Source organism: Corylus avellana, chromosome ca4 (genome assembly GCF_901000735.1).
Source record: "Corylus avellana chromosome ca4, CavTom2PMs-1.0".
Taxonomy (NCBI): Eukaryota; Viridiplantae; Streptophyta; class Magnoliopsida; order Fagales; family Betulaceae; genus Corylus; species Corylus avellana.
The window spans coordinates 33321139-33343891 of record NC_081544.1 but is presented as its reverse complement, the minus strand read 5'-3'; the positions used below and the strand labels follow the sequence as shown (position 1 = coordinate 33343891).

General features: G+C 35.6%; 3 protein-coding genes across 5 annotated transcripts; 2 read left to right on the top strand and 1 right to left on the bottom strand.

Annotated features, from left to right (window-relative positions):
• Positions 1-85: 85 nt before the first annotated feature.
• On the bottom strand, positions 86-7756 carry LOC132179367 (DNA polymerase lambda). Of its 2 annotated transcripts, none has more exons than XM_059592078.1 (14): positions 7554-7756; positions 7312-7449; positions 5693-6043; positions 5396-5489; positions 5179-5309; positions 4561-4623; positions 3712-3891; positions 3574-3627; positions 3171-3259; positions 2523-2613; positions 1523-1603; positions 1045-1112; positions 482-558; positions 86-379 (listed from the first exon to the last, which is right to left on the bottom strand). In XM_059592078.1, exons 1-14 carry the CDS (start codon positions 7662-7664, stop codon positions 348-350), a joined length of 1560 nt encoding a protein of 519 aa, XP_059448061.1. In that variant the 5' UTR covers positions 7665-7756; the 3' UTR covers positions 86-347. The 2 variants fall into 2 exon arrangements, with proteins under 2 accessions (XP_059448061.1, XP_059448060.1); XM_059592077.1 differs by having other exon boundaries at positions 474-558; positions 7554-7754.
• A 535-nt stretch (positions 7757-8291) lies between these two features.
• On the top strand, positions 8292-13738 carry LOC132178583 (DEAD-box ATP-dependent RNA helicase 22). 2 transcript variants are annotated; one of them, XM_059591029.1, is made up of 8 exons: positions 8292-8748; positions 9003-9290; positions 9413-9526; positions 9660-10117; positions 11697-12003; positions 12790-12942; positions 13259-13310; positions 13545-13738. In XM_059591029.1, exons 1-8 carry the CDS (start codon positions 8437-8439, stop codon positions 13577-13579), a joined length of 1719 nt encoding a protein of 572 aa, XP_059447012.1. In that variant the 5' UTR covers positions 8292-8436; the 3' UTR covers positions 13580-13738. The 2 variants fall into 2 exon arrangements, with proteins under 2 accessions (XP_059447012.1, XP_059447011.1); XM_059591028.1 differs by having other exon boundaries at positions 13542-13738.
• A 2954-nt stretch (positions 13739-16692) lies between these two features.
• Positions 16693-18892, top strand: LOC132178447 (UDP-glycosyltransferase 74B1-like). The gene is made up of 2 exons (XM_059590886.1): positions 16693-17396; positions 18119-18892. Exons 1-2 carry the CDS (start codon positions 16755-16757, stop codon positions 18890-18892), a joined length of 1416 nt encoding a protein of 471 aa, XP_059446869.1. The 5' UTR covers positions 16693-16754.
• Positions 18893-22753: the final 3861 nt, after the last annotated feature.

Here is a 22753-nt window from a genome sequence, read left to right as displayed (position 1 = left end):
TAAGCATGTTTAATGTTTATTTACCTTATGGTTTTAGTGTGCTGTGTAGAATAGTACACTGGGAATTGGGAATCAAAGCCCAAGCTCAACTTTAAGATACATCAATCTATGTATTTGCACCCTTTGTTTGCATTACATAACTTTAGCATGCCAGTCCATTATATGATGTGTATTACAGGGAAAACATGCTACAACTCTCTCCCTCTCTCTGAGGCAACAAAAATGTGAAGTTTGGGAGCTCCTCCTATGTACAGCAAGCTCATACAAAAGTATCTACATCTCACAGATTCCTTTCATGTGGTTCAAGCCAAGGAAATCCCAGGAAATCAAACACCTCTTTCTCTGTGTTAAATTTCAAACTTGCGGTAGCTCTTGTGCCCTGCAATGGAACCATGCATGCTAATGCTAAATGAACCATGCATGAAAAACAAGAATGATGTCTAGAGCAAACACCTAAAAACCAAAGTCAATACCCGTTTACCGCTTGAACTGTAAGTAGCTGGAAATAGCCCTGTATCATCGAGCCGGAATCCTTTAGGTTCTGCCAGCAATCTCAACCTGCACAAATGTAAGAGAAGATAGTTTATAATTTCTACAAGAAAATAAAATTTCCATTTATCAGTCAGTAATGAAGACATTTTAGAAGCGACGCACAAATATATGTACTACACTAAAAGCGCATCAATTGGCACGAGATAAAAGAAGCTATAAGGAATGGTTCTGGAAATCTCAGCACCATTCTGTTAGCAGCAAAGGAAAGATTGTCAGTACTCTTGAATAAAGCTAGTTGCTCGTGCTTTCCAAGATATGTTGGTTCAGCAAATCTCCATGAGGAGATGTGTTATTCAACAGCAGTGCAGCACTTCTTCCAATACTAAATGTTTGTAACAAATGCATTGTCCTTATTCTATGTTTTTTAAGCCTATAAAATCCGATGCAGAGAGATTTTCTGTCAACTTCTTTTGTTTCTATGACAGGCAAACACTTCGTGAGCTTGAAAATTTATTGAACTATAGACTTCAATAGTTAGTAAGGAGAACGTACCTCCTATTTAAAACATCATTCCCTGTCCAAGCTATTAGTCCAAATGCATATATGTCCCTTGGGAAAACCTACAGAAGCAGAATATAGACATTAAAGTATCAGGAAATCAATCACGTGTATTTTTGCAGTCCTAAACAAAACAATTAAAACCTGTATAGGATTGGCCAATTAAACATGTAAAAACTAAAAAGAAGTAAACTACAAGAATTAACCTGAAAACAATTTTTTATTTTTTATTTTTTCTCTTAGCACTAGTAACACAAACTTGTGGAGCGGTGTTAAAGAAATGGAAAAAGGATTGAAGGAGGCTTCTTCCCCTCATGTTGTTGGCGGCTTAAAACCCCTAAATTCAGAGAATCCTCTTCCACAAATGGTCAATGATTCCCCTGGTGGGAATATGAATAAATAACCAATACAAATATGAGAGCAGATGTTCCTTCTGGTAAATTTGTCTGAAATTTAGGAAACCATCAAGTACCTTAAAATCAATGCGGTGGCGCAACTCACGTCCAGGATACGTGCAAAGTCCGAAGTATGTGTCAACACCAGAATCGGTACCCTGTGCACAATATTCCACAAAGAAGCTAAAGGAGAATACCACTGCACGTCTGAAACATAAAAGCATACATGCACGACAGACAAGCGGAAGGAAACAGCTTAAAATACAAATAAGTCTACTGCAAAATGATTCTTGTCTCTTTTTTCCTTTTCCTTTCTATAATTTTAGTTTACAAATGACAGGTCTTTTTTCCTTTTCCTTTCTATAATTTTAGTTTACAAATGACAGGTGAGAATTTGAAGTTCTTTCGCGTTTCTTCTTTTAAGTCTTCTTTGCAACCAAAGAGAAATGATACTTCTGGACAGTAAAAAAAATGACAACTAATTTTTATCCTATTTATTAGACTTTCTAACTTTACATAATTTTAGTAGTGACTGACCTCTTCATAACAAAACTTCAAGCGTGACTGGAACTACTTAAAATTAAATCAGAAAAGTGTCGGAAAATCAATTATTCCAAAAACTTCAGCTCCAACAATATATAGTAAGCTAACAAGATCCTGGAATGATGAAAAAGCTCATTTGAAAATTGTTTCAAATGATTCATAGGATACAGAACTTAAAGATTAATAGTGGCGATGCATAATTTTTGCAAGAATTCAAGATAAAAATAAAAAATAAAAAATAAAAATAAAAACTTAATTTTTGACTCATCAAAAAGTACTGACCATCACAAGGATATCCTTTCCTGTAATTGCAGAATCCAGTTTGCGGAAACAAACTAATAACTCTCAATGTTAATATATATTTTTTAAATTACAATATGCTACATGAGGTGAAAAAAATAATAAAAAGAAAGCATCTGAAAATTAGGTACCCCTTAAAATTACATTACCTATCCTCCTCATATACTAAATAGCATACAAGAAATAAGAAAGCCGTGTAAAGGAAAAATCAGGCAGAAAGAAAGAAAATATTACCTCCTTACTGTGACTACTGAAAATCAAATCCTCTCTCAAGAACTTCATATCCTTTAAACGCTTTACATATTTTGATAAAAAACCTGAATGACTGTAAGTAAAGAGCAAATTAACACAGCATTTCAGAAATAATACCACACATGACTGTTAGAAAGCAGGAAGACACTTAAAGTAATAAAAGAATATAACACTGTTAGAGTATTAGCAACGGACTCCCTAAATCCCATTCCCTTCCCTAAAGGAAAAACTCTCAAAAAAACCTCGTGTAACAGGCTCCCTTGGTGTTCCCTAAACCAAGGGAACCAAAAGTGCTACCCTAGATCTAGGGTAGCACTTTTGCTTCCCTTACCAGATTTCTCTTACAATAGACCATAAAATTTATTCTACCATCTTTTCTTTTCTTTTCTTTTTTTAAATTTTTTTTAAAAAAAAAAAAAAAAATTGAGAAATTTCTTCTACCATTTCATTTATATTTCATTCTCTCAGGGGAAGAAAAATGTATCAGAAAGATAAAAGCTGAATTCAGGAGAGGAGCAAAATATTGGCCCAAAGCAACCTGATCTCCTCTAGGATCAAGACAAATAGACCTTATAAATGAAACAAAAATATCAGGTACATGACACATGAAGAGAAGAAGGAATGTTGAACCTCTTTCCATCGGGATGTGTAATTATAATGTCCAAATCCCCACAGGAAGCTTTTCCACGTCTAAATGATCCTCCGCATATGATAATCACCTTAAAGACAGACATTGAAATATTAGAATAAAACCATATACAAAAATGAATCATTAATGCTAGAATTATAAACAAGGCTTTTGCCTTGAGGTTTGGCTATCAAAGAATCATATCAAGATCCACATCTGATCAAATAACAATGCTAAACCCGAATTAAATTCAGCATATAATCAATTCATCCCACAATGTTGGCTCATGTTAACCAAAGAAATTTATAATGGTAGATAGACAAAGAGGAAAAAAAATTACATTTATCCCTAAAAGCATTTTCAGCTGGAAATGATTTGCTGCAAAGAAAAAGTTATAGGGCTCACCCCAGGCAAAATATCCTCCCCAACTTTCTGAAGAAGCTCCTCCATCTCTTGGACCTGAATCAGAAATAGCATAAAAATATCCAAGGTGGTAAGAACTTTTGGATTAGCAATGCAAAATTCCAAGCATGAAGATCAGACCTCATGGCGTGGAATTCTATGCTTGATATCATGAAAATACTTCAACCCAATTCTTTGTGAATTCGTTAACGACTCCTCATCCTTCAGATCATCTAGTGTACGATATCCTTTCTCATACAGTTTCAGTGCAGTGGCTGGACCAATCCCCCAAACTTCTCCGAATAAGTTGATTGTTCGCACCTGGAAATAGTAATGCAGTTGAAAGAAACATTGTAACAAATAGCTCATGTGTGTGTATATATATATATATACCAAATCTATGTTAGCGGATAAACAATTAAAAACCCACTCCAAGTCAGAGTCTACTGTCTCTATCACGAGTAATTTTCATAGTTACTTATTTTATTTAAAACATAAAAAATTGAATTAATAAGATTTTAAATCAAAACAAGATAAAATAATCAAGACATAACAAAACTTAGACCTTCAAAAGCAAGAACAATTTAAAGATCCACATCCTTCGAGCTTTATAGTATTCTAACAAGTCAAACTTGACTTCAAACTTATCAAAAAAAAAAACAAAAAATAGCATTCTAACATTTCAATGAAAACTACAAAATGCCAAAAGAGAAGCCTCAGAATCTAAAACCATCATGAAAATTTATTAAGAGCATAACCATTGGCATCCAAAGGCTATATTCAAGAAAACAAGTCCAAATTAGAGGAAAATGTAATAAAGGAATTCCAAGAAAAACCTACACAAAAAGGTGGTAACAAGAAAAAAGATACTCAACAATCAGAAAATTGTGTAAATAACCCATTCTTTTGATGAACAAAAGATTGTAAAATAACGGCCTTTAGCACTACATGATAGTAAAATTTTAATTCTACTGAGGACCTTTGCAACACCTTTTCATCTCTTTCAAAGTGCTCCAGCTTGGATAACTTTCCAGTTGTCACTATCTCCTGGATCTGCAAGTAATTACAAATTGCTTCTGTAAGATGAAATAAGTTAACACCATACTTGCACCAGAATAATGCATACATTTACAGCATATGTTTCTCTAAATTCTGCTCGCGACATGTGTGAGGATCAACAACTGATATTGCAAGATTTGAGCTTCGAGATCAGAATTAATACCTCACCACATTAGTCTTCAATGTGAGAAGCGCAAATTATAGCTAGGTTTTACATAGCAGACCATGAGTCAACTAAGCAAGTGACAATATCATGATGAGACGCATAACTCAACAAACACATTCCTGGTGAATCATAATCATATATACAACATTCAAAGAGGAAAATAGTATAATTAATAATAAACTACCCTATTAGTCACACTTAAAAGGGTGAAAAGGAAGTAACTAAGAAACCAATCAGCTGTACTATTCTAGGAATAGAGGTGTTTAGCATTAGTATAGAATTCATGCCAAGAGAAACTTGAGATGAAAAGGTCCACTTTAAAAGACAAGCCAAGTAATCAACCAAGGAAATTAATGCAGGACATCCAGATAGTGTTCACTTACATGATCTTGCAATGACTTTCCAATCGAGGGTAGGTCTTTGACTTGGTCTGCACTTTCAATTTTGAAGGGCAACTTCTCAATAACTGGAATAGCCTTGTGGTAGCTAAATGACCTTCGGTCATCACCCAATGCTTTCATAAGCAATAACCACAAGACATCAGATCACCAAGCGAGCAAAGAAGAAGAAGACAACCAATAATACAGAATAGTATTTCACCTCGATATATGTCAATAAGCCTTCCAAATATCTCGGTTATATTCTTGTTTAAATCAGGAGGACTATACAGCAAGGATGACTGCAACGCGCCAATCTGTATACAAATAGTAAATATATTCAGCTGCAAGGAAAAATAAAGCATAAATTCTATAAAAAAAATAAATAAAAAAAATGCCAGTAAGAACATATCATTTATCATCCCCACTCCCAAAATATCCATGCTGTCGTGCTGTAGCTACCAAATTTTCAACAGAAAGTTTCAGGAATTTATCTGAATTATTGGCTACTGAATCTTACGTCCTTATTCAAAGCATCAGGGCTGTTTGGACAGGTATTTTTTGGGCTTATACTATGGGGTGACTCATCAGAACCTCCGGGGGTACTTGGTTCGTCATATAGAGCATTAATTTTTGCATCTTCTTTGCTTTCTTCTGCATTCGTTTTTTCTGAATCTTCAGGAGAGGGTTTGATCTTTTTGCTATTCAATGGTTCTTCATAGCCAGAAGTGTTTCCGTTGGATTTTTTAGGAACTGAAGATTTGTCTGGTCTGTTACCTCCTTCTGGGTCCACTTTAAGACTGTACAAATCCTCAGATACCTTTTCTCCTAATCTCAAGCTGTCCTCCAGCCATTGATAAATGAGAACACTCTGCAACAAGTGTAATACCGTCACAGCTTTAAACAGCCTAGTAAGAAAATGAAAAATATTTAAATATGAAATTCAACGATGAATATGATATATGAGAAATACAATCTAACACAAACAGAAGCATATATATAATCTATCACAAGTTACTATACAGGATAAAATGATGAAATTTTGCTAGCTGACATGAAGATTTGATGGAGTGAAAAGGTATACCAAGCTTTCTCAAGAAAAAAGTCAAAATCAATTATCTGAAACTAGATCTTAGAGGAGTCACATACAGTTGAATACCGAAAGCTACATAAGGTCTATATCTAACTCGGTTTTCTTGCCCCAGTGTGTCCTTTATATCCGTAATCTAGATTTATCAAAATCAGCATCTGAGGATCTTAAGTGAAGCACACTAGGAGTAGCTTTAAGGCTCCATTTGTTTCGACCGAAAAAATGTTTTCCCTATTTTCCGGTATTTTGTGCGACCGAAAATCTCGGTCAAACCGTAAACATTTTCGGTTGACCAGGAAAACCTCATTTTAAGCTGCGTAAAATAGTTTCCTTTTTTTTTTTTTTTTTTTTTTCATAAACTATTTTCCGAGTTTGAGCTTTTCCTTCTCAACCCATAATGCCTGACCTCCTTCTTGCACACACTCCCTTTTGTAGTTCATTATTTGCCGCTGCCATTGCCTTTGCCGTCGTATTTTTCGTACGAGCCAAGCGCTGAAAAATATTTTCAGCTGAAATCATTTTTTACCGAAACATTTTCCCACGTAAAATATTTTACATCGAAATAAGTAGAGCCTAAATGTAGCATCCTAGACAGTGAAGACCCTCTGAGAATTCGAGTCGGTCAATAATCAACATAAGAAGGCATGGAGGTCAAGCACACCCCTTTAATTACAATCCTTGCCAGCTGCTATGAGTATCAAGCATTCAGCACCCCAAAATTAGCCGCTAAATTGCTAATATAAGCCTTATCCAACCAATTAACATTAAAGGCAAGACACAGTATATAATACATCCAACTACAATTCACCAACTTCAACTAAACAAATCTGAAATTCAAGGACAAAACTTAAAAAATAAAAAATACATAAAAAAATAAAAACTTAATTTCACTAACTTGTAGCTCACAAAATTCACAGAAGGTTACATGTCAAACTTGTAACCAAGATGGCAAGACCGTGATTCATTCAAACGATGCAACACGAAAGTTGTAAATCATGATGCAAAATGAGTAAGGCGTAATAGAGGGAGAGATAAAACGGGAAACTCACTCCCTTAAAGCGTGCCAAGCGTTCAGTGCCCACTTGTTTGAGAAGGGCCTCTGAGTTCATAGCAAAAACATGAGTGACCCTTTTGGACAAGCGCTCTTCTATTTCAGCCCCCATTTGCACCAGCTTCTGCTTCCAAATCTTTAGCGTGCCCGAAAATATGAAGAGTAAAATGACATTCATATACAAAACAAACTTCAAGCAGGTGGGGATGTGACAAAATTACAAGATGGTGAAAATGAAACCTGTAATCGGCGAGCCTGAACAGCGTTTTCGACCAAGAAAACGACAAGTCCTGCGAACATCCCATGTGGGTCCGGAGGAGGAGTTCGGTTTTTGGTTGGCTTTGGCGCCATTGAGTCTGCTTTTGCCTCTTGGTGTTTTCGTTCTTCCTCTACAAGATTTGCCCGGCCAATTTTCCAATCGAACTAGGGTGCGTTGGTTTTAAAGTCGAATTAATCCTATGCTCGGTGCAAGACACGCGTCTGAGCAATTAATTCATCCATTTTGTTTGTATGTTTGTTTTTTTTTTTTTTTTTTGTTGCATTTTGAACTATTCATGTAAAATAAATAATAAAAGATTATACAAGAAGAGCCCTTAACATTTTTCATATCTTTATTACCTATATTTAACCATCTAACTTATGGGAATAACGACTGTGGAGAGCCGTTTATGAGATACAAAACGATAAGTCATTTACATCAACATTCAACAGTACCTTAGAGAAATATATATATATTTACTCCTGGAACTGCAATCTTATTTGATATCTTCTCAAAACTCCAAGTTGTAATGTGAAGAGATGTTTTACCAGCTCTTTTCAATTATCTCAATTGTTAAAAATTTGCATTAACTTAATATCCTAAAATGTCTAAAAAAATACAACAAAAACAAAAAAAATTAATTAATTATTTTTTTTATAAAAAAAATTCCTTATATTAAAAAATAAAAACTCTGAAGTCTGAACTTATCCACGGTCGTGGGTCTTGACTCTCGAGTGACCCACGCCCACGATTGAAAGGGTTTATGCTTAAACCCTAAACCCTATCCCTTCCCTCCACTCAAAAACTGAAACCCAAAAAGGGCAATCATTTTCCGCCTTCAATCCCACGATTGAAAGCCCAATAATGCTTCTCTATCGCTCAGCTTCCCTGCTCCCTCCCTACGAACTCTTATCCCCGCCTAAACTCCTCTCCCAATTCAGGCACGCACACTCATTTCTCTTCAATCCCTCGCGCTCTTCCTCTTCTTTGCACTTTTGGCTGAACCCGCCGCGCCGTAGACCAGCTAGGGCTTTTGCGACCGCCGCCGTTGCGGAAAGGAAGGGAACCGATACTTTCTATGCCGACGAAGACGTTTCGTGGATTTCGCTCGGCGTTTCCGATAGGCTTTCTCGGGCTCTCTACAACGCCGGCATCGATAGGCCTTCTCTGACTCAGGTACACCCTCGCCATATTCACTCATGGGTCGAATTATCGCAGAAATGTTCCAAGAAGAGGAAAAAAAAAAACGAGAATGTTGACCAACAGAACACTTGTGCAGTCTTTTGCCTTGAAATTCTATGCTAGATTTGTGAAGGCTCTGTTTGGATCTCTCTTTGTAATTATTAAAGTGTATTTACTCATTACGTTCATTTACTGCTGTTTTATGAGTTTATGATAGCTGCTAAGATATATTTTGATCGGAAATTTAGGCCGCTTGTGTACCGGCTATACTTTCGAGAAAGGATGTGGTAGTGGCTGCGGAGACGGGTAGCGGTAAAACACATGGATATTTGGTTCCCCTAATTGAAAGGCTGTGTGCTGTATCTGATGATTCTGCGGAAACCGTTTCTGATCAAGAATCGACACCTTTGCGAAGGCTTTGTCTTGTTCTGTGCCCAAATGTGCTGCTTTGCGAGCAAGTGGTTCGGATGGCCAATGGTCTTTGTGGTGATGATGGTGAACCACTTCTCAGAGTTGCATCTGTCTGCGGTAGACAGGTATTTTATTTGCAAATTGTTCTCGGTTATTATTTATGGATACAGCACCATTTTAGTGAAAGGGATTGTCTATAGACATTTTAAGGTTCTGGGTTCTTACGAATAAGAAACTTTGACTGCAGGGATGGCCAGTTAACAAGCCTGATATTGTTGTGTCCACCCCAGCTGCCCTTCTGAATAATATTGACCCGAACAAACCCCGTCGTTTGGAGTTTCTACGTGGCGTGAAATATGTGGTGTGTTTTTTGTTCAAGTAACTATGTGATTATGTTGGTTACATAAATAATTGCAAATCTGATACAGCAGAACTATGAGAGAGGAGAGATCACATCATTTATAACTAATATATCTATTTACTATAACCGGCAGGTGTTTGATGAGGCAGATATGCTTCTCTGTGGGGGCTTCCAGAATAAAGTTATTCGTCTAATAAACATGCTCCGCTTTGATGAAAAGCTATTATCTCGGTCAAAAGAATCTGTATCTGAGTTGCCAATGGAATTGGAATCTGAGCATTCATCAAACTTTACTTTAGACAACAAAGAAGACGTACAAACTGAAATCATATCAGAAGGGGAGGAAGATTCTGGGGATGTTGATGACTTAGCAGAGGATGTTGATGACTTAGCAGAGGATGTTGAAGCTGTGTCAAATGAAAGAAAAGACTGGAGGAGAGTGAGAAAAAATTATGAGCGCAGTAAACAGTATATTTTTGTTGCAGCCACCCTTCCAGTAAATGGAAAGAAAACTGCTGGGGCAGTGTTGAAAAAGATGTTTCCAAATGCCAATTGGGTTAGTGGAAATTACCTCCATTGTCACAATCCCAGGTACCACATCATTTTCTGTTTGCCAGTTTTATCTGTATTGATATTCTTTTTCCCCATTCATAAAAAAAAAAATTATTTTCCGCCTTGCTAGTTATTTACTTTGAAGCATTAGAGTGAGTTTTTCATTTTTAATAGATATATGCTAGTAAATATCTAGTGACCTATTGCAAAAAGACAGTTTACTGTTAGTTCAATGGAAAAATTTTGGTATGAAAAAACCAAAAAAAAAAAAAATGTATTATGTTCTGTGTTGGATTCTGCTCTTTAAGAGCAAATGTGCAGTAGGCTAATGATTGTTATATTAAAACTGCTAAACTTCTGTTTGGTCACTTATATTTAGCCCACTATGAGTGTTTACAACTAGCAAAAGAACGACTGTGCATTTTATTTTTCTTGCTAACTCATCTGATGCTTGTCGCTTGATAGTTTGTAGTACTAATTATGGCCCACGTCAGACTTCCACAGCAAACTCATGTACGTGGTTAGGGATGTCTGCTTGTGCATTATGTGGATCAAAATTTTGATTTCCCCCCACTTTAGGACATCCTTGAGCCAACTCGTTGGCAATGTCTTAACAATAGCTTGACTTCACTAGCAATCTTTACTGCCATTGTCATGCGTCTAGCTTATACGCTTGGGTGACATTTAGAGTCAGAAGGATCAGTTCTGAATTCTTAAGTGACTCTTTTTCATGGAAACTAGTGTGGATGAAGAACATGAAGGAGAAAATTAAATATGAGGGGAAACTACACTTACCCCTTGAACTTAAAACGTCAATTGCAATGCGTCAAAACTTTAAAAAGTTGCAATTTACTTTCCAAACTACCAACCTCTTTCACTTAGCCTCCACTGTTAGAATTTGTTGTTAACTTGGACGGCAAACGCATGAAATGTCCATAACACCCTGGTGAGAAGTGTAAAAACACCAATATGCCCTTAAATTATTGTTATTATTTAATTTTTAAAAAAAAAAAAGAAAAGAAAAAAAATCTTTGCAATGATCAACCCATGACCAGCCATGGGTCTCCTCCATGGAGAACCACCCACGGCCTTGGACGAGGTCTTTATTTAAAAAAAAAAAAAAGAATCAAACGCTGGGGTATTATTGCCATTTTGGGTTTTCCATTTAATTTAACCAAAAACTCTAACGGCGGGGGCTGGAGTGAAAGGGGCTAATAATTTGGGGCGTCATTTGCAACTTTTTGAAGTTTGGGGGACATTGCAATTGAGGTGTAAGTTTAGGGAGGAAGTGTAATGTCTCCTAAATCTGAAGCAATGCTTCAGGTGAAAAAATATGCAACTCTAGTAATCTATATTTGGCCTTATTATCTATTAAGATTTATATTGGGAGCTTGCTGTTTTGCAATATTACATGCTAATGCTGAACCATTTAGCCTTGAGATAAGAATTACTGATCATTCCCTCATATGTGATGACAGGATATGATTCTGCTATATAAAATAACGTCCTTACATTTGATATGCATCCTGCAATTTTAATTGCAAATTAAGCACCTTGACATTATGATGCATTTGATAACGCGTGTGAGTTGCTGATCATTGATTCAATTCCATTTCAGATTGAAGCAGAGGTGGGTTGAAGTTACACTTGAGACTCAGGTGGATGAACTCATAAAGGCTGTGAATCAAGGTTTTAAAGCTGGTGATTGCCGAACCATGGTGTTTGCAAACACTGTTGAGGCCGTTGAAGCAGTTGCAAATGTATTGCTGAAAGCTGGGATTGACTGTTACCGTTATCATAAGAATTTTTCCTTGGAGGAGCGTACACAGACGTTAGCTGATTTCCAAGAGAAAGGTGGTATTATTGTGTGCACTGATGCTGCTGCACGTGGTGTTGACATACCAAATGTCTCGCATGTTATTCAGGTGCTTTTCTTTGTAACAAATTAGCTAGGTTCCTGCCTTATATATCTGGTTATCTTTCACTGAACAGAAAGCCCTGGGCCACTGGTAATGCTAGGTTTCAAAATAGGGAGTAAATGAGCAAATGGATATGATGAACATTCAAAGAAATTTTTAATTACTGTGAATAAGCAGCTATGAATGAAATGAAAATTACTAGGTCCCAATACATTCAAACAGAAATTGATAAAACATTTAAATAGATATTTTTAAGAGTGGTAACTAACAAGAAGTGAGAGTCAATTTGTTAACTCTGGTACATCAGAGTAAATGTAAATACAAGGCATGAACTCCTCCAAAGCAGGGCCAATTCGTGTATCCACCCATGTCGGGTAAATGTCAAACCCATGTAAACTGTTTTCTCCACACGGATCGACTAGCTGGCCCCAAAGAATTGCTTGTACTTAAAGGGATTCGAATCTTATAACTGATTGAAACGGCACTAAGACCATGGCCCTTACCACTTGAGCCAATCCCTTGAGGTTACAAAAAAAAACAAGAAGCTATTATAACATGATCAAAACAAGCTTTCTGCAACTAATAAAAGAAGCAAAGGTTAAAGTTTTTCAATGTTGGAAAATATGACCTCGCATAGGGCACTCTAGGTGATCTTTCCATTTTCCTATTATATCCAGCGTGCTCCCTTCAAATTGTTTTTACACTTTCGTTTTCCACTTGTTCAACAGTTTCTCCAACTGGATTTATAAATATATAGAGGACTTGACTCTTGAAATGATTTGTCTATTCCAGGCAGACTTTGCTACTTCTGCTGTGGATTTTTTGCATAGGGTTGGTCGCACTGCTAGAGCTGGTCAATTTGGACTTGTCACTAGCCTGTACACTGAATCCAATCGGGATCTTGTTGCTGCAGTTTGTCAAGCTGGGGATATTGGTCAGCCTGTGGTAATTCTTCAAACTTGCAATTTGATGTTCAAAAATATGCTTTATGTGAAATGCTACGTAAGCCAGGATTCAGAAAACTAACAATGATAGCAGTACTTTATTTTTCCCCCTAATGGTGTTTAATGTGACATTGGATACTTAGGGATGTAGAATACTGCAAGTTACAATTCTCATTGTCATTGATTGTTAATTATACATGAATGGAAGTCATGGCATCCGAATGATGGATTACAAGTTCCATATGGCTCCGTGTCATTTTGTTACCAATACTTGGCCATTTCTTGAAGGGTGACTGGTTATTTTCTTATGCCTGCAGGAGAGTGCATTTAGCAGGAAAAGAAGCTTCCGCAACAAGCTTAAGAAAAGAGGTAAAAGTTTTAATTTTCGTTGGCAAATATATCAGGTCTCAACTGTCTACATAAACATGAAATGCATATGGTGCAAATATATTAAAGGATGCACTCACACATTAAATGTGTAGTAGAAAAGAGAAAGTTTTATTTAATATTTGGGTAAAATTAATTGGAAAGAAATTTCTACTGACTAGAGAAGTACGGTTTGGTTATGATACTAAATTTGTTCTCATATTTATGATTTAGCAGCTTTGGACAAAGTCAGAGACTTGTCAACCGCTTAGAGAGCGTCTTTTGGCATAAAATGGCTAGATTGTGAGGAACTTGGTATGTAAAGAAGCATAACTTGTCTTCATTTATACAACAGAATCCTAGCGATGTAAATGGATTGGATTGATCTTTTTCAATTATATATGATCCAGTTGATTTATACATGCCACAAAGTGAAGATCTCTGTTGCTCACTCTAAACAATTCTTTCATTCTAGGTGCAGAAATATTCCCTTTCTACTGTCCTACAGTCAATATTAGAGTTTCATTCTATATCTTCAAGCAACCCCAATTTGAAAATGTTCCTTTCACTGTTGTTACAAACATATTCCCTTTTTACTGTCTTACGGTAATTTATCTTAGGCTGCATTCTATATCTTCAAGCAACTTCCATTAACTCTTGTGTCAGTGATTGATCATGGATGTCCTCTCGTCTTTCTGTAGTTCCACCGGTGGATGTGCATCTCCAATTTGTGGGTCTATTAAGGACTGTGAGGTAAAGATCTTACTTGATCATTGCCCTAGGTCTTTAGGTGAGAATTGGAAAATTGCATCTCCAATCTCATGAATTCTTGCCCATTATTGGAAAATTGCAGCATAGCTTTTATCACGCGAATTCTTGCCCGTTATAGGAAAATTACAGCACAGCTTTTATCACTTGAATTCAATCTTTGCCCATTTATAGGAAATTGCAGCACAGCTTTTATCACGTGAATTCAATCTTGCCCATTTATAGGAAAATTGCAGCACAGCTTTTTAGGCGTTTTGAGGGTATGAAAAAAGTAGTTCTAAAGCGGTATTTGAAAATTCTTTGGTAAAATTCACTTAACCCTTTTAAATTATCACCCTAATAACAATCTATCATTCAAATTATCAATTACGACAATTTATCATCCAAATTATCAAAACAATGATAATGTACTTCCAATTTTAACAGAATGATGAAATTATTTTAACTAAATTAAAAACAAAAATATTAAAATTTATTTTTTTTTAAAAAAAAATTACGGGTATTTTTGTCTTATTAAAATTTCTATATGTGTAATTTTGTCATTTTGCTAACATTGGAGGGGTACATTGTTATTGTTTTGGTAGTTTGATAGGTAAATTGTTACAATTAATAGTTCTAGAGTAAATTATCATTGGGTGATAGTTTGAGGGGAATAAGTGTACTTTACTCAAAATTCTTTAAAAGTATGGTCCTTGTCACTTTAATTTTTTATCCCACATGCGGGGTCTCCCAAGTATAAAAGAAAGAAAAGTAGTTCTATAGAGGTATTTGAAAATTCTTTTTACAGTGTTGCCCATTATGGCTTTCTTTTATCACGTCAATATGTTCCTTGTCACTTTAGTTTTTTATCCCACATGCGGGGTCTCCCAATTATAAAAGAATGGGTTTAAAGTTCCAAGTGAACAATTTCATTCCTGTAAAACTTGACAAATCAGCATTCCTGTTTTGTAATATACATACTTAATGAAAAAATTTATATTTAAAAAAGAAAAAAAGAAAAAAAAAGAAAGAGAAATGGAGAAAGAAATAAAATATTGTAAATGGGAATAAAAATGTTTTTTTTTTTTTTTTTAACGACAAATAGGGGAATATAATATTGAGGAATGCTAAGTGCTCTTTTTGTGTTCTCTTGGTGTCTTCTTGATCCTAGAAGGATATTATTTAAAAAACAAAAAAAAAACAAAAAAAGAACTAACCCTTATTTCTCTCTTCTAGTTTTTAGAAAATATTATCCACCTATGACTATAAGAACACTAAAAGAGCACTTAGCATATTTCTCTATAATATTTATGTGGTTCTACACAAATACTTGTATTCATAAGTAGACTCAAAGCTTGGTGCCGTAACAAACTCAAAGAGTAATGCTTGAAAACCTCTCTCAAGACTCAAGACAAAGTAGGCAAAGTCGGCATGCAGAAAACTGACGGAAATCATGTCATGAGTGTTAGAATATAATCAGAATATATTCTGATTATATTCTGATAATCACCATAATTGCTGATAATCACCATAATTGTTGATTTGATATATTTTCTCTGTATATACATTGATATTATTTTGTAATATTGTACATTAATTCCTTGATTGTAATTCCTATTCTGTCTGGCCTTATTCAACTATAAATAGGCCCCATTGTATACAGTTCTAAACACACAGAAATACAATATTCAGTTTATCCCTATATTCTTTAGTATTCTATAGTTTAATTCAACATGGTATCAGAGCCACTTTCTCGTGGACTCAAAATTAATTTTCTTATTTTTTACTGTTCCTTTTCCTCAAGCATGTTTCTGTCTGCCAATCCGATTGTTTTCCATAACAATCGTCCAATCAAATTTGCCATCACAAGATCAAGTCAACTGTTCCCCGACAACCACTACAAAGCCCACCACGGCCACTAGTCAGCAACAGCCAATTCCGGCCTACCTTCCGTCCGACATAGTCGTGCCATCGTCTGGCCTTCTTCGGCGTCATCTCACTGCCAAACTACGCCTTCCATAGCCACTGTCACCGCTGAACGACACCTTCCACGACTAGCAAGTCACTCCAGAAGCACCACGGCACTACCGGCTGTCCACGGTTCCGTGATCTTGTTTCCAAACTCAAGTTGGCATCTACATTACCACCTTGAGTTTGAGGGGAGATGTTAGAATATAATCAGAATATATTCTGATTATATTATGATAATCACCATAATTGCTGATTTGATATATTTTCCCTGTATATACATTGATATTATTTTGTAATATTGTATATTAATTCCTTGATTGTAATTCCTATTATGTCTGGCCTTATTCAACTATAAATATGTCTCATTGTATACAGTTCTAAACACACAGAAATACAATATTCAATTTATCCCTATATTCTCTAGTATTCTATAGTTTAATTCAACAATGAGAATAACGCACATTTAAGTATATTGTTACTCACGACAACAAAAAAAAAAAATATATATATATATATACATATATATATATATATATAGAGCGGAGAATTTCCAACCACAAGGCGAGGATGAGAAAGTCTGTCGTCCACGTGGCCACAGGCCCACAAACAGCCTCTAATTCAAATGTGCACCGACAACAACACTACTTTTTCTTGACTATAAATTATGAGGATGCTCCATTAAGGTTTAAAAAAAAACAGAACCTAAAGAAGAAAAAAAAACCAGAAGAAATGGTGAAGAAAGAGAGTAGAGTCCACGTGGTAGTGCTCCCATATCCAAGCCAAGGCCACATCAATCCTCTCCTCCAATTCGCAAAACGTTTAGCCTCAAAAGGCGTGAAGGCCACATTAGCTACAACCCATTATACTATCAAGTCCATTTGTGCACCAAACGTCGGCGTTGAGCCCATCTCCGATGGGTTCGACGAGGGCGGCTTCGCGCAAGCGCGTAACGCGGACTTATATTTGAAGTCATTCAAGGAGAATGGCTCAAGAACTCTATCCCAACTCATCCACAAATTCCAACACTCCAAATCCCCCGTCACTTGTGTTGTCTACGATTCGTTTCTCCCATGGGCTCTTGATGTTGCTAAACAAAATGGCATCTACGGGGCTTCCTTCTTCACCAATTCCGCCACAGTATGCCACATCTTCTGTCGCATACACCGTGGCCTCCTTTCACTGCCAGTGAAGCTGGAAAACGGACCCTTGTTGATTCCCGGCGTTCCTCCATTGAACTTACCCGACCTGCCAAGTTTTCTCAAGTTGCCGGAAAGTTACCCTGCCTACCTGGCAATGAAATTGAGTCAGTATTCCAACCTGGACAAGGCTGATTGGATATTTAGTAACACGTTCGAAGAATTAGAAGGGGAGGTATGTGACGTCACATTATCATTACATGTTGGGTAAGGTAAAACAAAAGAGCACGCCGCGTGCCTGGCACGCCGCGTGCTGTGAATCGGTGCTCTATGTTTCTTGTTAGTGTACTGATTGGCAGCACGCGTCATGCGTGGCACGCCCACGCACGACAGTGCAAAATTTTATTTTATTTTTTGTTAAAAAAATTTTTTTTGCACGCCGGCGTGCTATATTACATTACCCTTCTTGTTAATTGTTCAATTTTTTTATTTATTTATTTTTAAAAACTTCACTTTAGATTATTGAATTATCGCGTGTTTTGAGAGTACCTTAAAATTCAAAAATTTTCAATTTATACTCACAAACTTTTAATTTCAATCAATTTACCAATTCCGTTAGTTTTAGCTATTAACTTCTAACAAAATACTTATAAAGACCAAATTACCTTTCGATTTTTTTTTTTTTTTTTAAATTTGAAATTAAGGATAAATTTGAAATTTTAGAAAAAAAGTAGAGTATAAATGTCAATTTTTACTTTTATCTGACGGAAAGGGTAAATTGATTAAAATTGAAAGTTCAGGTGATTAAATTAAAAGATTTTGAAATTTAAGAGAGTCTTATTAAAACACGTGGCAGATCAAGAGTTTAAAGTGAAGTTTTTTATTTTATTTATTTATTTATTTTTGAAAATTTTTTGTTGTTGAATATTTCTTGTTATATGTTGAAATTATGAAAAGGAGGCAAAAGGGGTATCAGAGCTGTGGCCAGCAAAGTTGATTGGTCCAATGGTCCCATCGGCTTACTTGGACGGCCAGATTGAGGATGACAAGGGATATGGAGCAAGTCTATGGAAGCCACTTGGCGAGGAGTGCATCAAATGGCTAGAAACGAAGCCACGTAAGTCGGTAGTGTATGTCTCATTCGGAAGCATGGTCTCATTGACAGCAGAGCAGATGGGAGAAATTGCAGGGGGCTTGAAGGAGAGCGGCTTACCTTTCATATGGGTGGTGAGAGAATCTGAACGTGGGACATTGCCTGATGGGTTCGTGGAGTCCACAAAAGAACAGGGTTTGATAGCGGGATGGTGCAACCAGATAGAGCTGCTGGCGCACCCAGCCATCTGTTGCTTTGTGAGCCATTGTGGGTGGAACTCGACTCTGGAGGGGCTTAGCCTTGGTGTGCCGATGGTGGGAGTGCCGCAGTGGGCTGACCAACTGACTGATGCCAAGTTTGTGGAGATTTGGGGGGTGGGGGTAAGAGCCAAGGAGGATGACAAGGGAGTTGTAAGAAAAGAAGAAGTTGTAATGTGTTTGAAGAAACTAACGGAGGGAGAGAAGAGGCCGGAGATTCAGGAGAATGCTAATAAATGGAGGGAGTTGGCTAAAAAAGCCCTCGGTGAAGGTGGGAGCTCCGATAAGCGTATCAACGAGTTTGTTGAGCAGTTGATGATACGTGCCAATGAAAAAGGGGAGGCGGCAAAGGACAACCTAAACGGTCATCACTTGGTGTAGCTTTAATGCTTCTTCTTTGAATAAAGGACTTCTCCTTTTCTGATGTCAGGTCAGTTTGGGAAAGGATTGCCTTAGTGATTTTTGTTTTGTTTGAACAATAATAAGAACCGATTGGTTGATATAATGTAAAGTAGAAAAGTTTAGAATTTTTTTGTAAGAAAGTGTGAAATTATGTTTTGTAACGTGTTTTTTGTTTGAATAATTATAAAAAATAAGAATGTTTTAAGGTTGAGTTTTTAAAGTAATTTTGAATGGATTGCCGAACCAACCATATTATTTCCTCTCATCCCAAGAAAACATGCTATAAGCTAGTAAAAGTAACTTTAAAATAGTAGGATCCACCCTTTTGGGGAGAAAGTCCACTAAAAAAAGCACATTAATAATTGGATATTACTTCCGTCCAAAAATTTAATCTAATGATTTTAGATTTTTTATTATTTATATTAATTACTTTTTTATTTTTTTAATTCAATTGGGAACTCAACACTTACAACATATCTCTCTCATGTGTGAGTTTTTTCCACGTTAACCTAATTTTCCCTCATGTGTGAGTTTCTTACAAATCCAAAAGTGTCGTGCATATATACTAGAGTAGCACTAATTGCACGCCAGCAAACACTACCAAATGTAACTTTGCTTCAAGAACTATATGCACTCCTTACTAGAACCAAACCAAATTCATCAAGACCAAAACACTCGCTTAGGCAAAAGTTGAACTTGGCTCAGAAATACCAATTTGTTGGGGGAACAATCGTTTAGAGTCCATCAAAAGCACTTTAATATACATGTTTGGACATCATTCTAACTCAAAAGTCCAATTTGTTGAGAGAAGAATTGCTTAGGGAGTCCACGGAGAGTACATTAATAGACATGTTTGAACATCACTCCAACCTAAAATCTTAAGCTAATGAATTTAAGTTCACTTATGTATATCAACCACTCATTTTATTTATTTATTTTCTCAATGTTTAACTTAACAACATTCATATGTGTAAGTGTACTCACAATTACACCACTTTTAACGGTTCCCACCATGAATATAAAATAAAAAGAAAAAAAAAAAAAAAAACTATAGAGGTCCATAAAGTTGATATTTTTTTTATCAAATCATTTTCAACAATTTAAAACTAATCAAATTTCTCCTTAAAATATGCTCTGTCGTATATATCTGTAGGTGATCTAAATGAATATATGGGGAACCATCTAGCATGATGATTAAATAGCCAAATAAAATTTTAAAGTGGTTAAGTACACGCTAGGGAATGGGTTCGAATTCCGCAATGAGATTTATATGTTTGACTAGTGTAAATCACTTTGGTTTTCATTGATGCTCTGGTAGGACTGTATCAGACAATGACTCAGCTGGAGTTGAGAGAGCATATGTGGTTTCTAAAAAGTAGGTATGATTTATTTTTTGAAAAATGAATAATTTGTTAAATGTTTTGAAAAAAAGTGTGTTTTCTTTAATTTAAAAAATATATATAAATAAACAAAAAAAAAAAGTGTTTTTAATAATACAGAGCCTAAACTTTTTTTGCACGATGACGAATTGATGTTTCATTTAGTCTGATTGTGTTATAGTTTAGTTTTGAGAGAAAAATGCATTTTATATTTTATCAAATAACTCTTTAAGGTTTAAAATTTATCAAATCACTCCCAATATTATCAAATAAATCCCTCTGTACCCCATCGATCGACATCCACTATATGTCCATCTACATGGGTTGCAAGTGAATATCTAGCCCCAATTCCGAGCGGACGGATATCCGGATCTGCTATCCACTCATTAATGGTTGAGTAGCGGAATAGGGTAATGAGTGATTGATATATATATATATATATATATATATATATATATAAACGACGTCATTTGGAAAGTGGATGTGTTTCTAATAGGAGCTAGGAACCCTTCCATGCTATCCCTTTCGTTTGGTTACGTACCTTTTCCTATGCGGCGCCGTATGAACCTAAAGAGTTAAAAGGAAAAACCTTTCAGCCCCCTTGTGCCGCTAGAATGTGTTTGGCAAAGGACTTGAAAAATGAGAGTAACAAATTTTCGACAATTCAACTTCAACCAGAGAGTTGTTAATTAATTGCTTAATGACATTAATCATTTTATAGGCTTATGTACAAATTATTCATCCATGTGCTTATATGCATAAATGGAAGCTTCCTAATTAACTAGGAGAATCTTACCATAAACTATGTACATTGTTAATATATATCTAGAGAGATAGAGAGTAAAATAATAAATGGGGAATTAGTTGTCTTTGGTACTATATGCTCTCTCGAGTAATGCTACAAGTTCTTTTTGAGTCCCTCTAAGAATTATGTGGTTATTAAAATCACCATTGAGCTTGTGATTGATCATTATTAGATTTTGATCAAATTGTGATTTTATAGCCACATCATTCTTGGAGGGATTTAAGAGGGACTTCTAGAATTACTCTGATCTCTCCTCCCAACAGATTGAGATCCTCTCATATTTTATAAAACATGAGATTCTTGTATTTTAAAATTTGAATTATTCATTTCATCTAACGGTTTAAATAAATGCAGAAGTTTGTATGCTACCCAGGTAATTAATTTTAGTTTTTAATATGTCAAATTCACTTGCATCGGTAACACAAATTTTTGCATTTATTTAAACCATTAGATGAAATGAATGGCTCAAATTTTAGAATATGAGAATCTAATATTTTATAAAATATAAGGGGATCCACATCCCCTCCCCATGCACCCAATGCCCCTAATAAATTAGGAATAAGATCTTCTTCATTTTAGTTAAAATTAAAAATATTTATTTAGTGTAAAATGAAGAGTAATATTATCTTAATATTAAAGTTGAAAGATAAAATTTATAATATTACTCTTCATTTTATACTAAATAAATTCTCTATTCCACTTGAAATGGTGAGATTCTATTCCAATAAATTGAAGGAAAAGGAAAGGAGGCAGCGAAAGGAACGTGGTGGTGCACGAAATTCGTTTGTTTTTAAAAAAGGACTTTTGAAACTGATGGGAGAATGATGCTCACTCCATCTCCTTTTGCAGGCACAGTAAAATGGAACATTTTCCGGGATTCGTGATCTACAACATTGCTCACGTACATGCACTAGCTAGCAAGGCTTGCAGCTGCCATGTTCAAAGATTCAACCAGATTTGGAACAATATTTTATCTTTTTGGCATAAAATTTTCCCCACTTGAAACCCTACTGAGCAGGTTAGCTATAGACAAATTGTTGCCGCCCTTAGTGGGATGGCAATTGGCATGTGTATGAGTGAGACACATGAAAATATGAGAGAAAAGCTAGCAAGCAATGGCAAACCTAGATTTACCATGGATTGGATTCATCTGAGCTGAATGAGCGATACAATCAGATAAATGAGCGATACAATCATATTTTGAGTTACCAAATAGAAATTTGATATTTTTCATCTTACTGTAATCTAGCATAAGCTGATAATATTTAAAGTCTAAAGAGGTACAATTCAAATATACAAACTCTTTTTGAGATAATGTAATCTATCTATACAGTTTCAAATATGTAATTTATCCTAATCTAAAATACAGCTTATTATCTTGAGCCTGTTGGGATAAGACTGGCTTGTGAGAGTATTTATCCTTTACACTCCTCCTCAAACTCAGCGGGGGTGTAACATCCCCAGTCCGTTAAGACTGAGTTTGCCACTTTTCTTCTTTTTCAACAAAAATTCTTGCAAAGATCTATAAGGTCTATCAGAGTACTTGATTTTAAAAGATACAATAAATGCGTAAAACATTTTTTTCAAGAGATTTTATTACAAGCGGAATTAGAAAACATTAAACTTTAGTTGCGGAATATCATATCATTACAATAA

Excerpts from the sequence above, each read along its gene's own strand:
- LOC132179367 (XM_059592077.1), bottom strand. The coding sequence starts at position 7,664 with ATGGCGCCAAAGCCAACCAAAAACCGAACTCCTCCTCCGGACCCACAT. Across the intron at positions 2,614-3,170 it reads ACACATCCCGATGGAAAGAG|TCATTCAGGTTTTTTATCAA; the intron begins GTTCAACATTCC and ends CTTTACTTACAG. Across the intron at positions 1,604-2,522 it reads TCAGTAGTCACAGTAAGGAG|GGTACCGATTCTGGTGTTGA; the intron begins GTAATATTTTCT and ends TATTGTGCACAG.
- LOC132178583 (XM_059591028.1), top strand. The coding sequence starts at position 8,437 with ATGCTTCTCTATCGCTCAGCTTCCCTGCTCCCTCCCTACGAACTCTTA. Across the intron at positions 12,004-12,789 it reads ATGTCTCGCATGTTATTCAG|GCAGACTTTGCTACTTCTGC; the intron begins GTGCTTTTCTTT and ends TGTCTATTCCAG. Across the intron at positions 12,943-13,258 it reads GGGATATTGGTCAGCCTGTG|GAGAGTGCATTTAGCAGGAA; the intron begins GTAATTCTTCAA and ends TTATGCCTGCAG.
- LOC132178447 (XM_059590886.1), top strand. The coding sequence starts at position 16,755 with ATGGTGAAGAAAGAGAGTAGAGTCCACGTGGTAGTGCTCCCATATCCA. Across the intron at positions 17,397-18,118 it reads TCGAAGAATTAGAAGGGGAG|GAGGCAAAAGGGGTATCAGA; the intron begins GTATGTGACGTC and ends AATTATGAAAAG.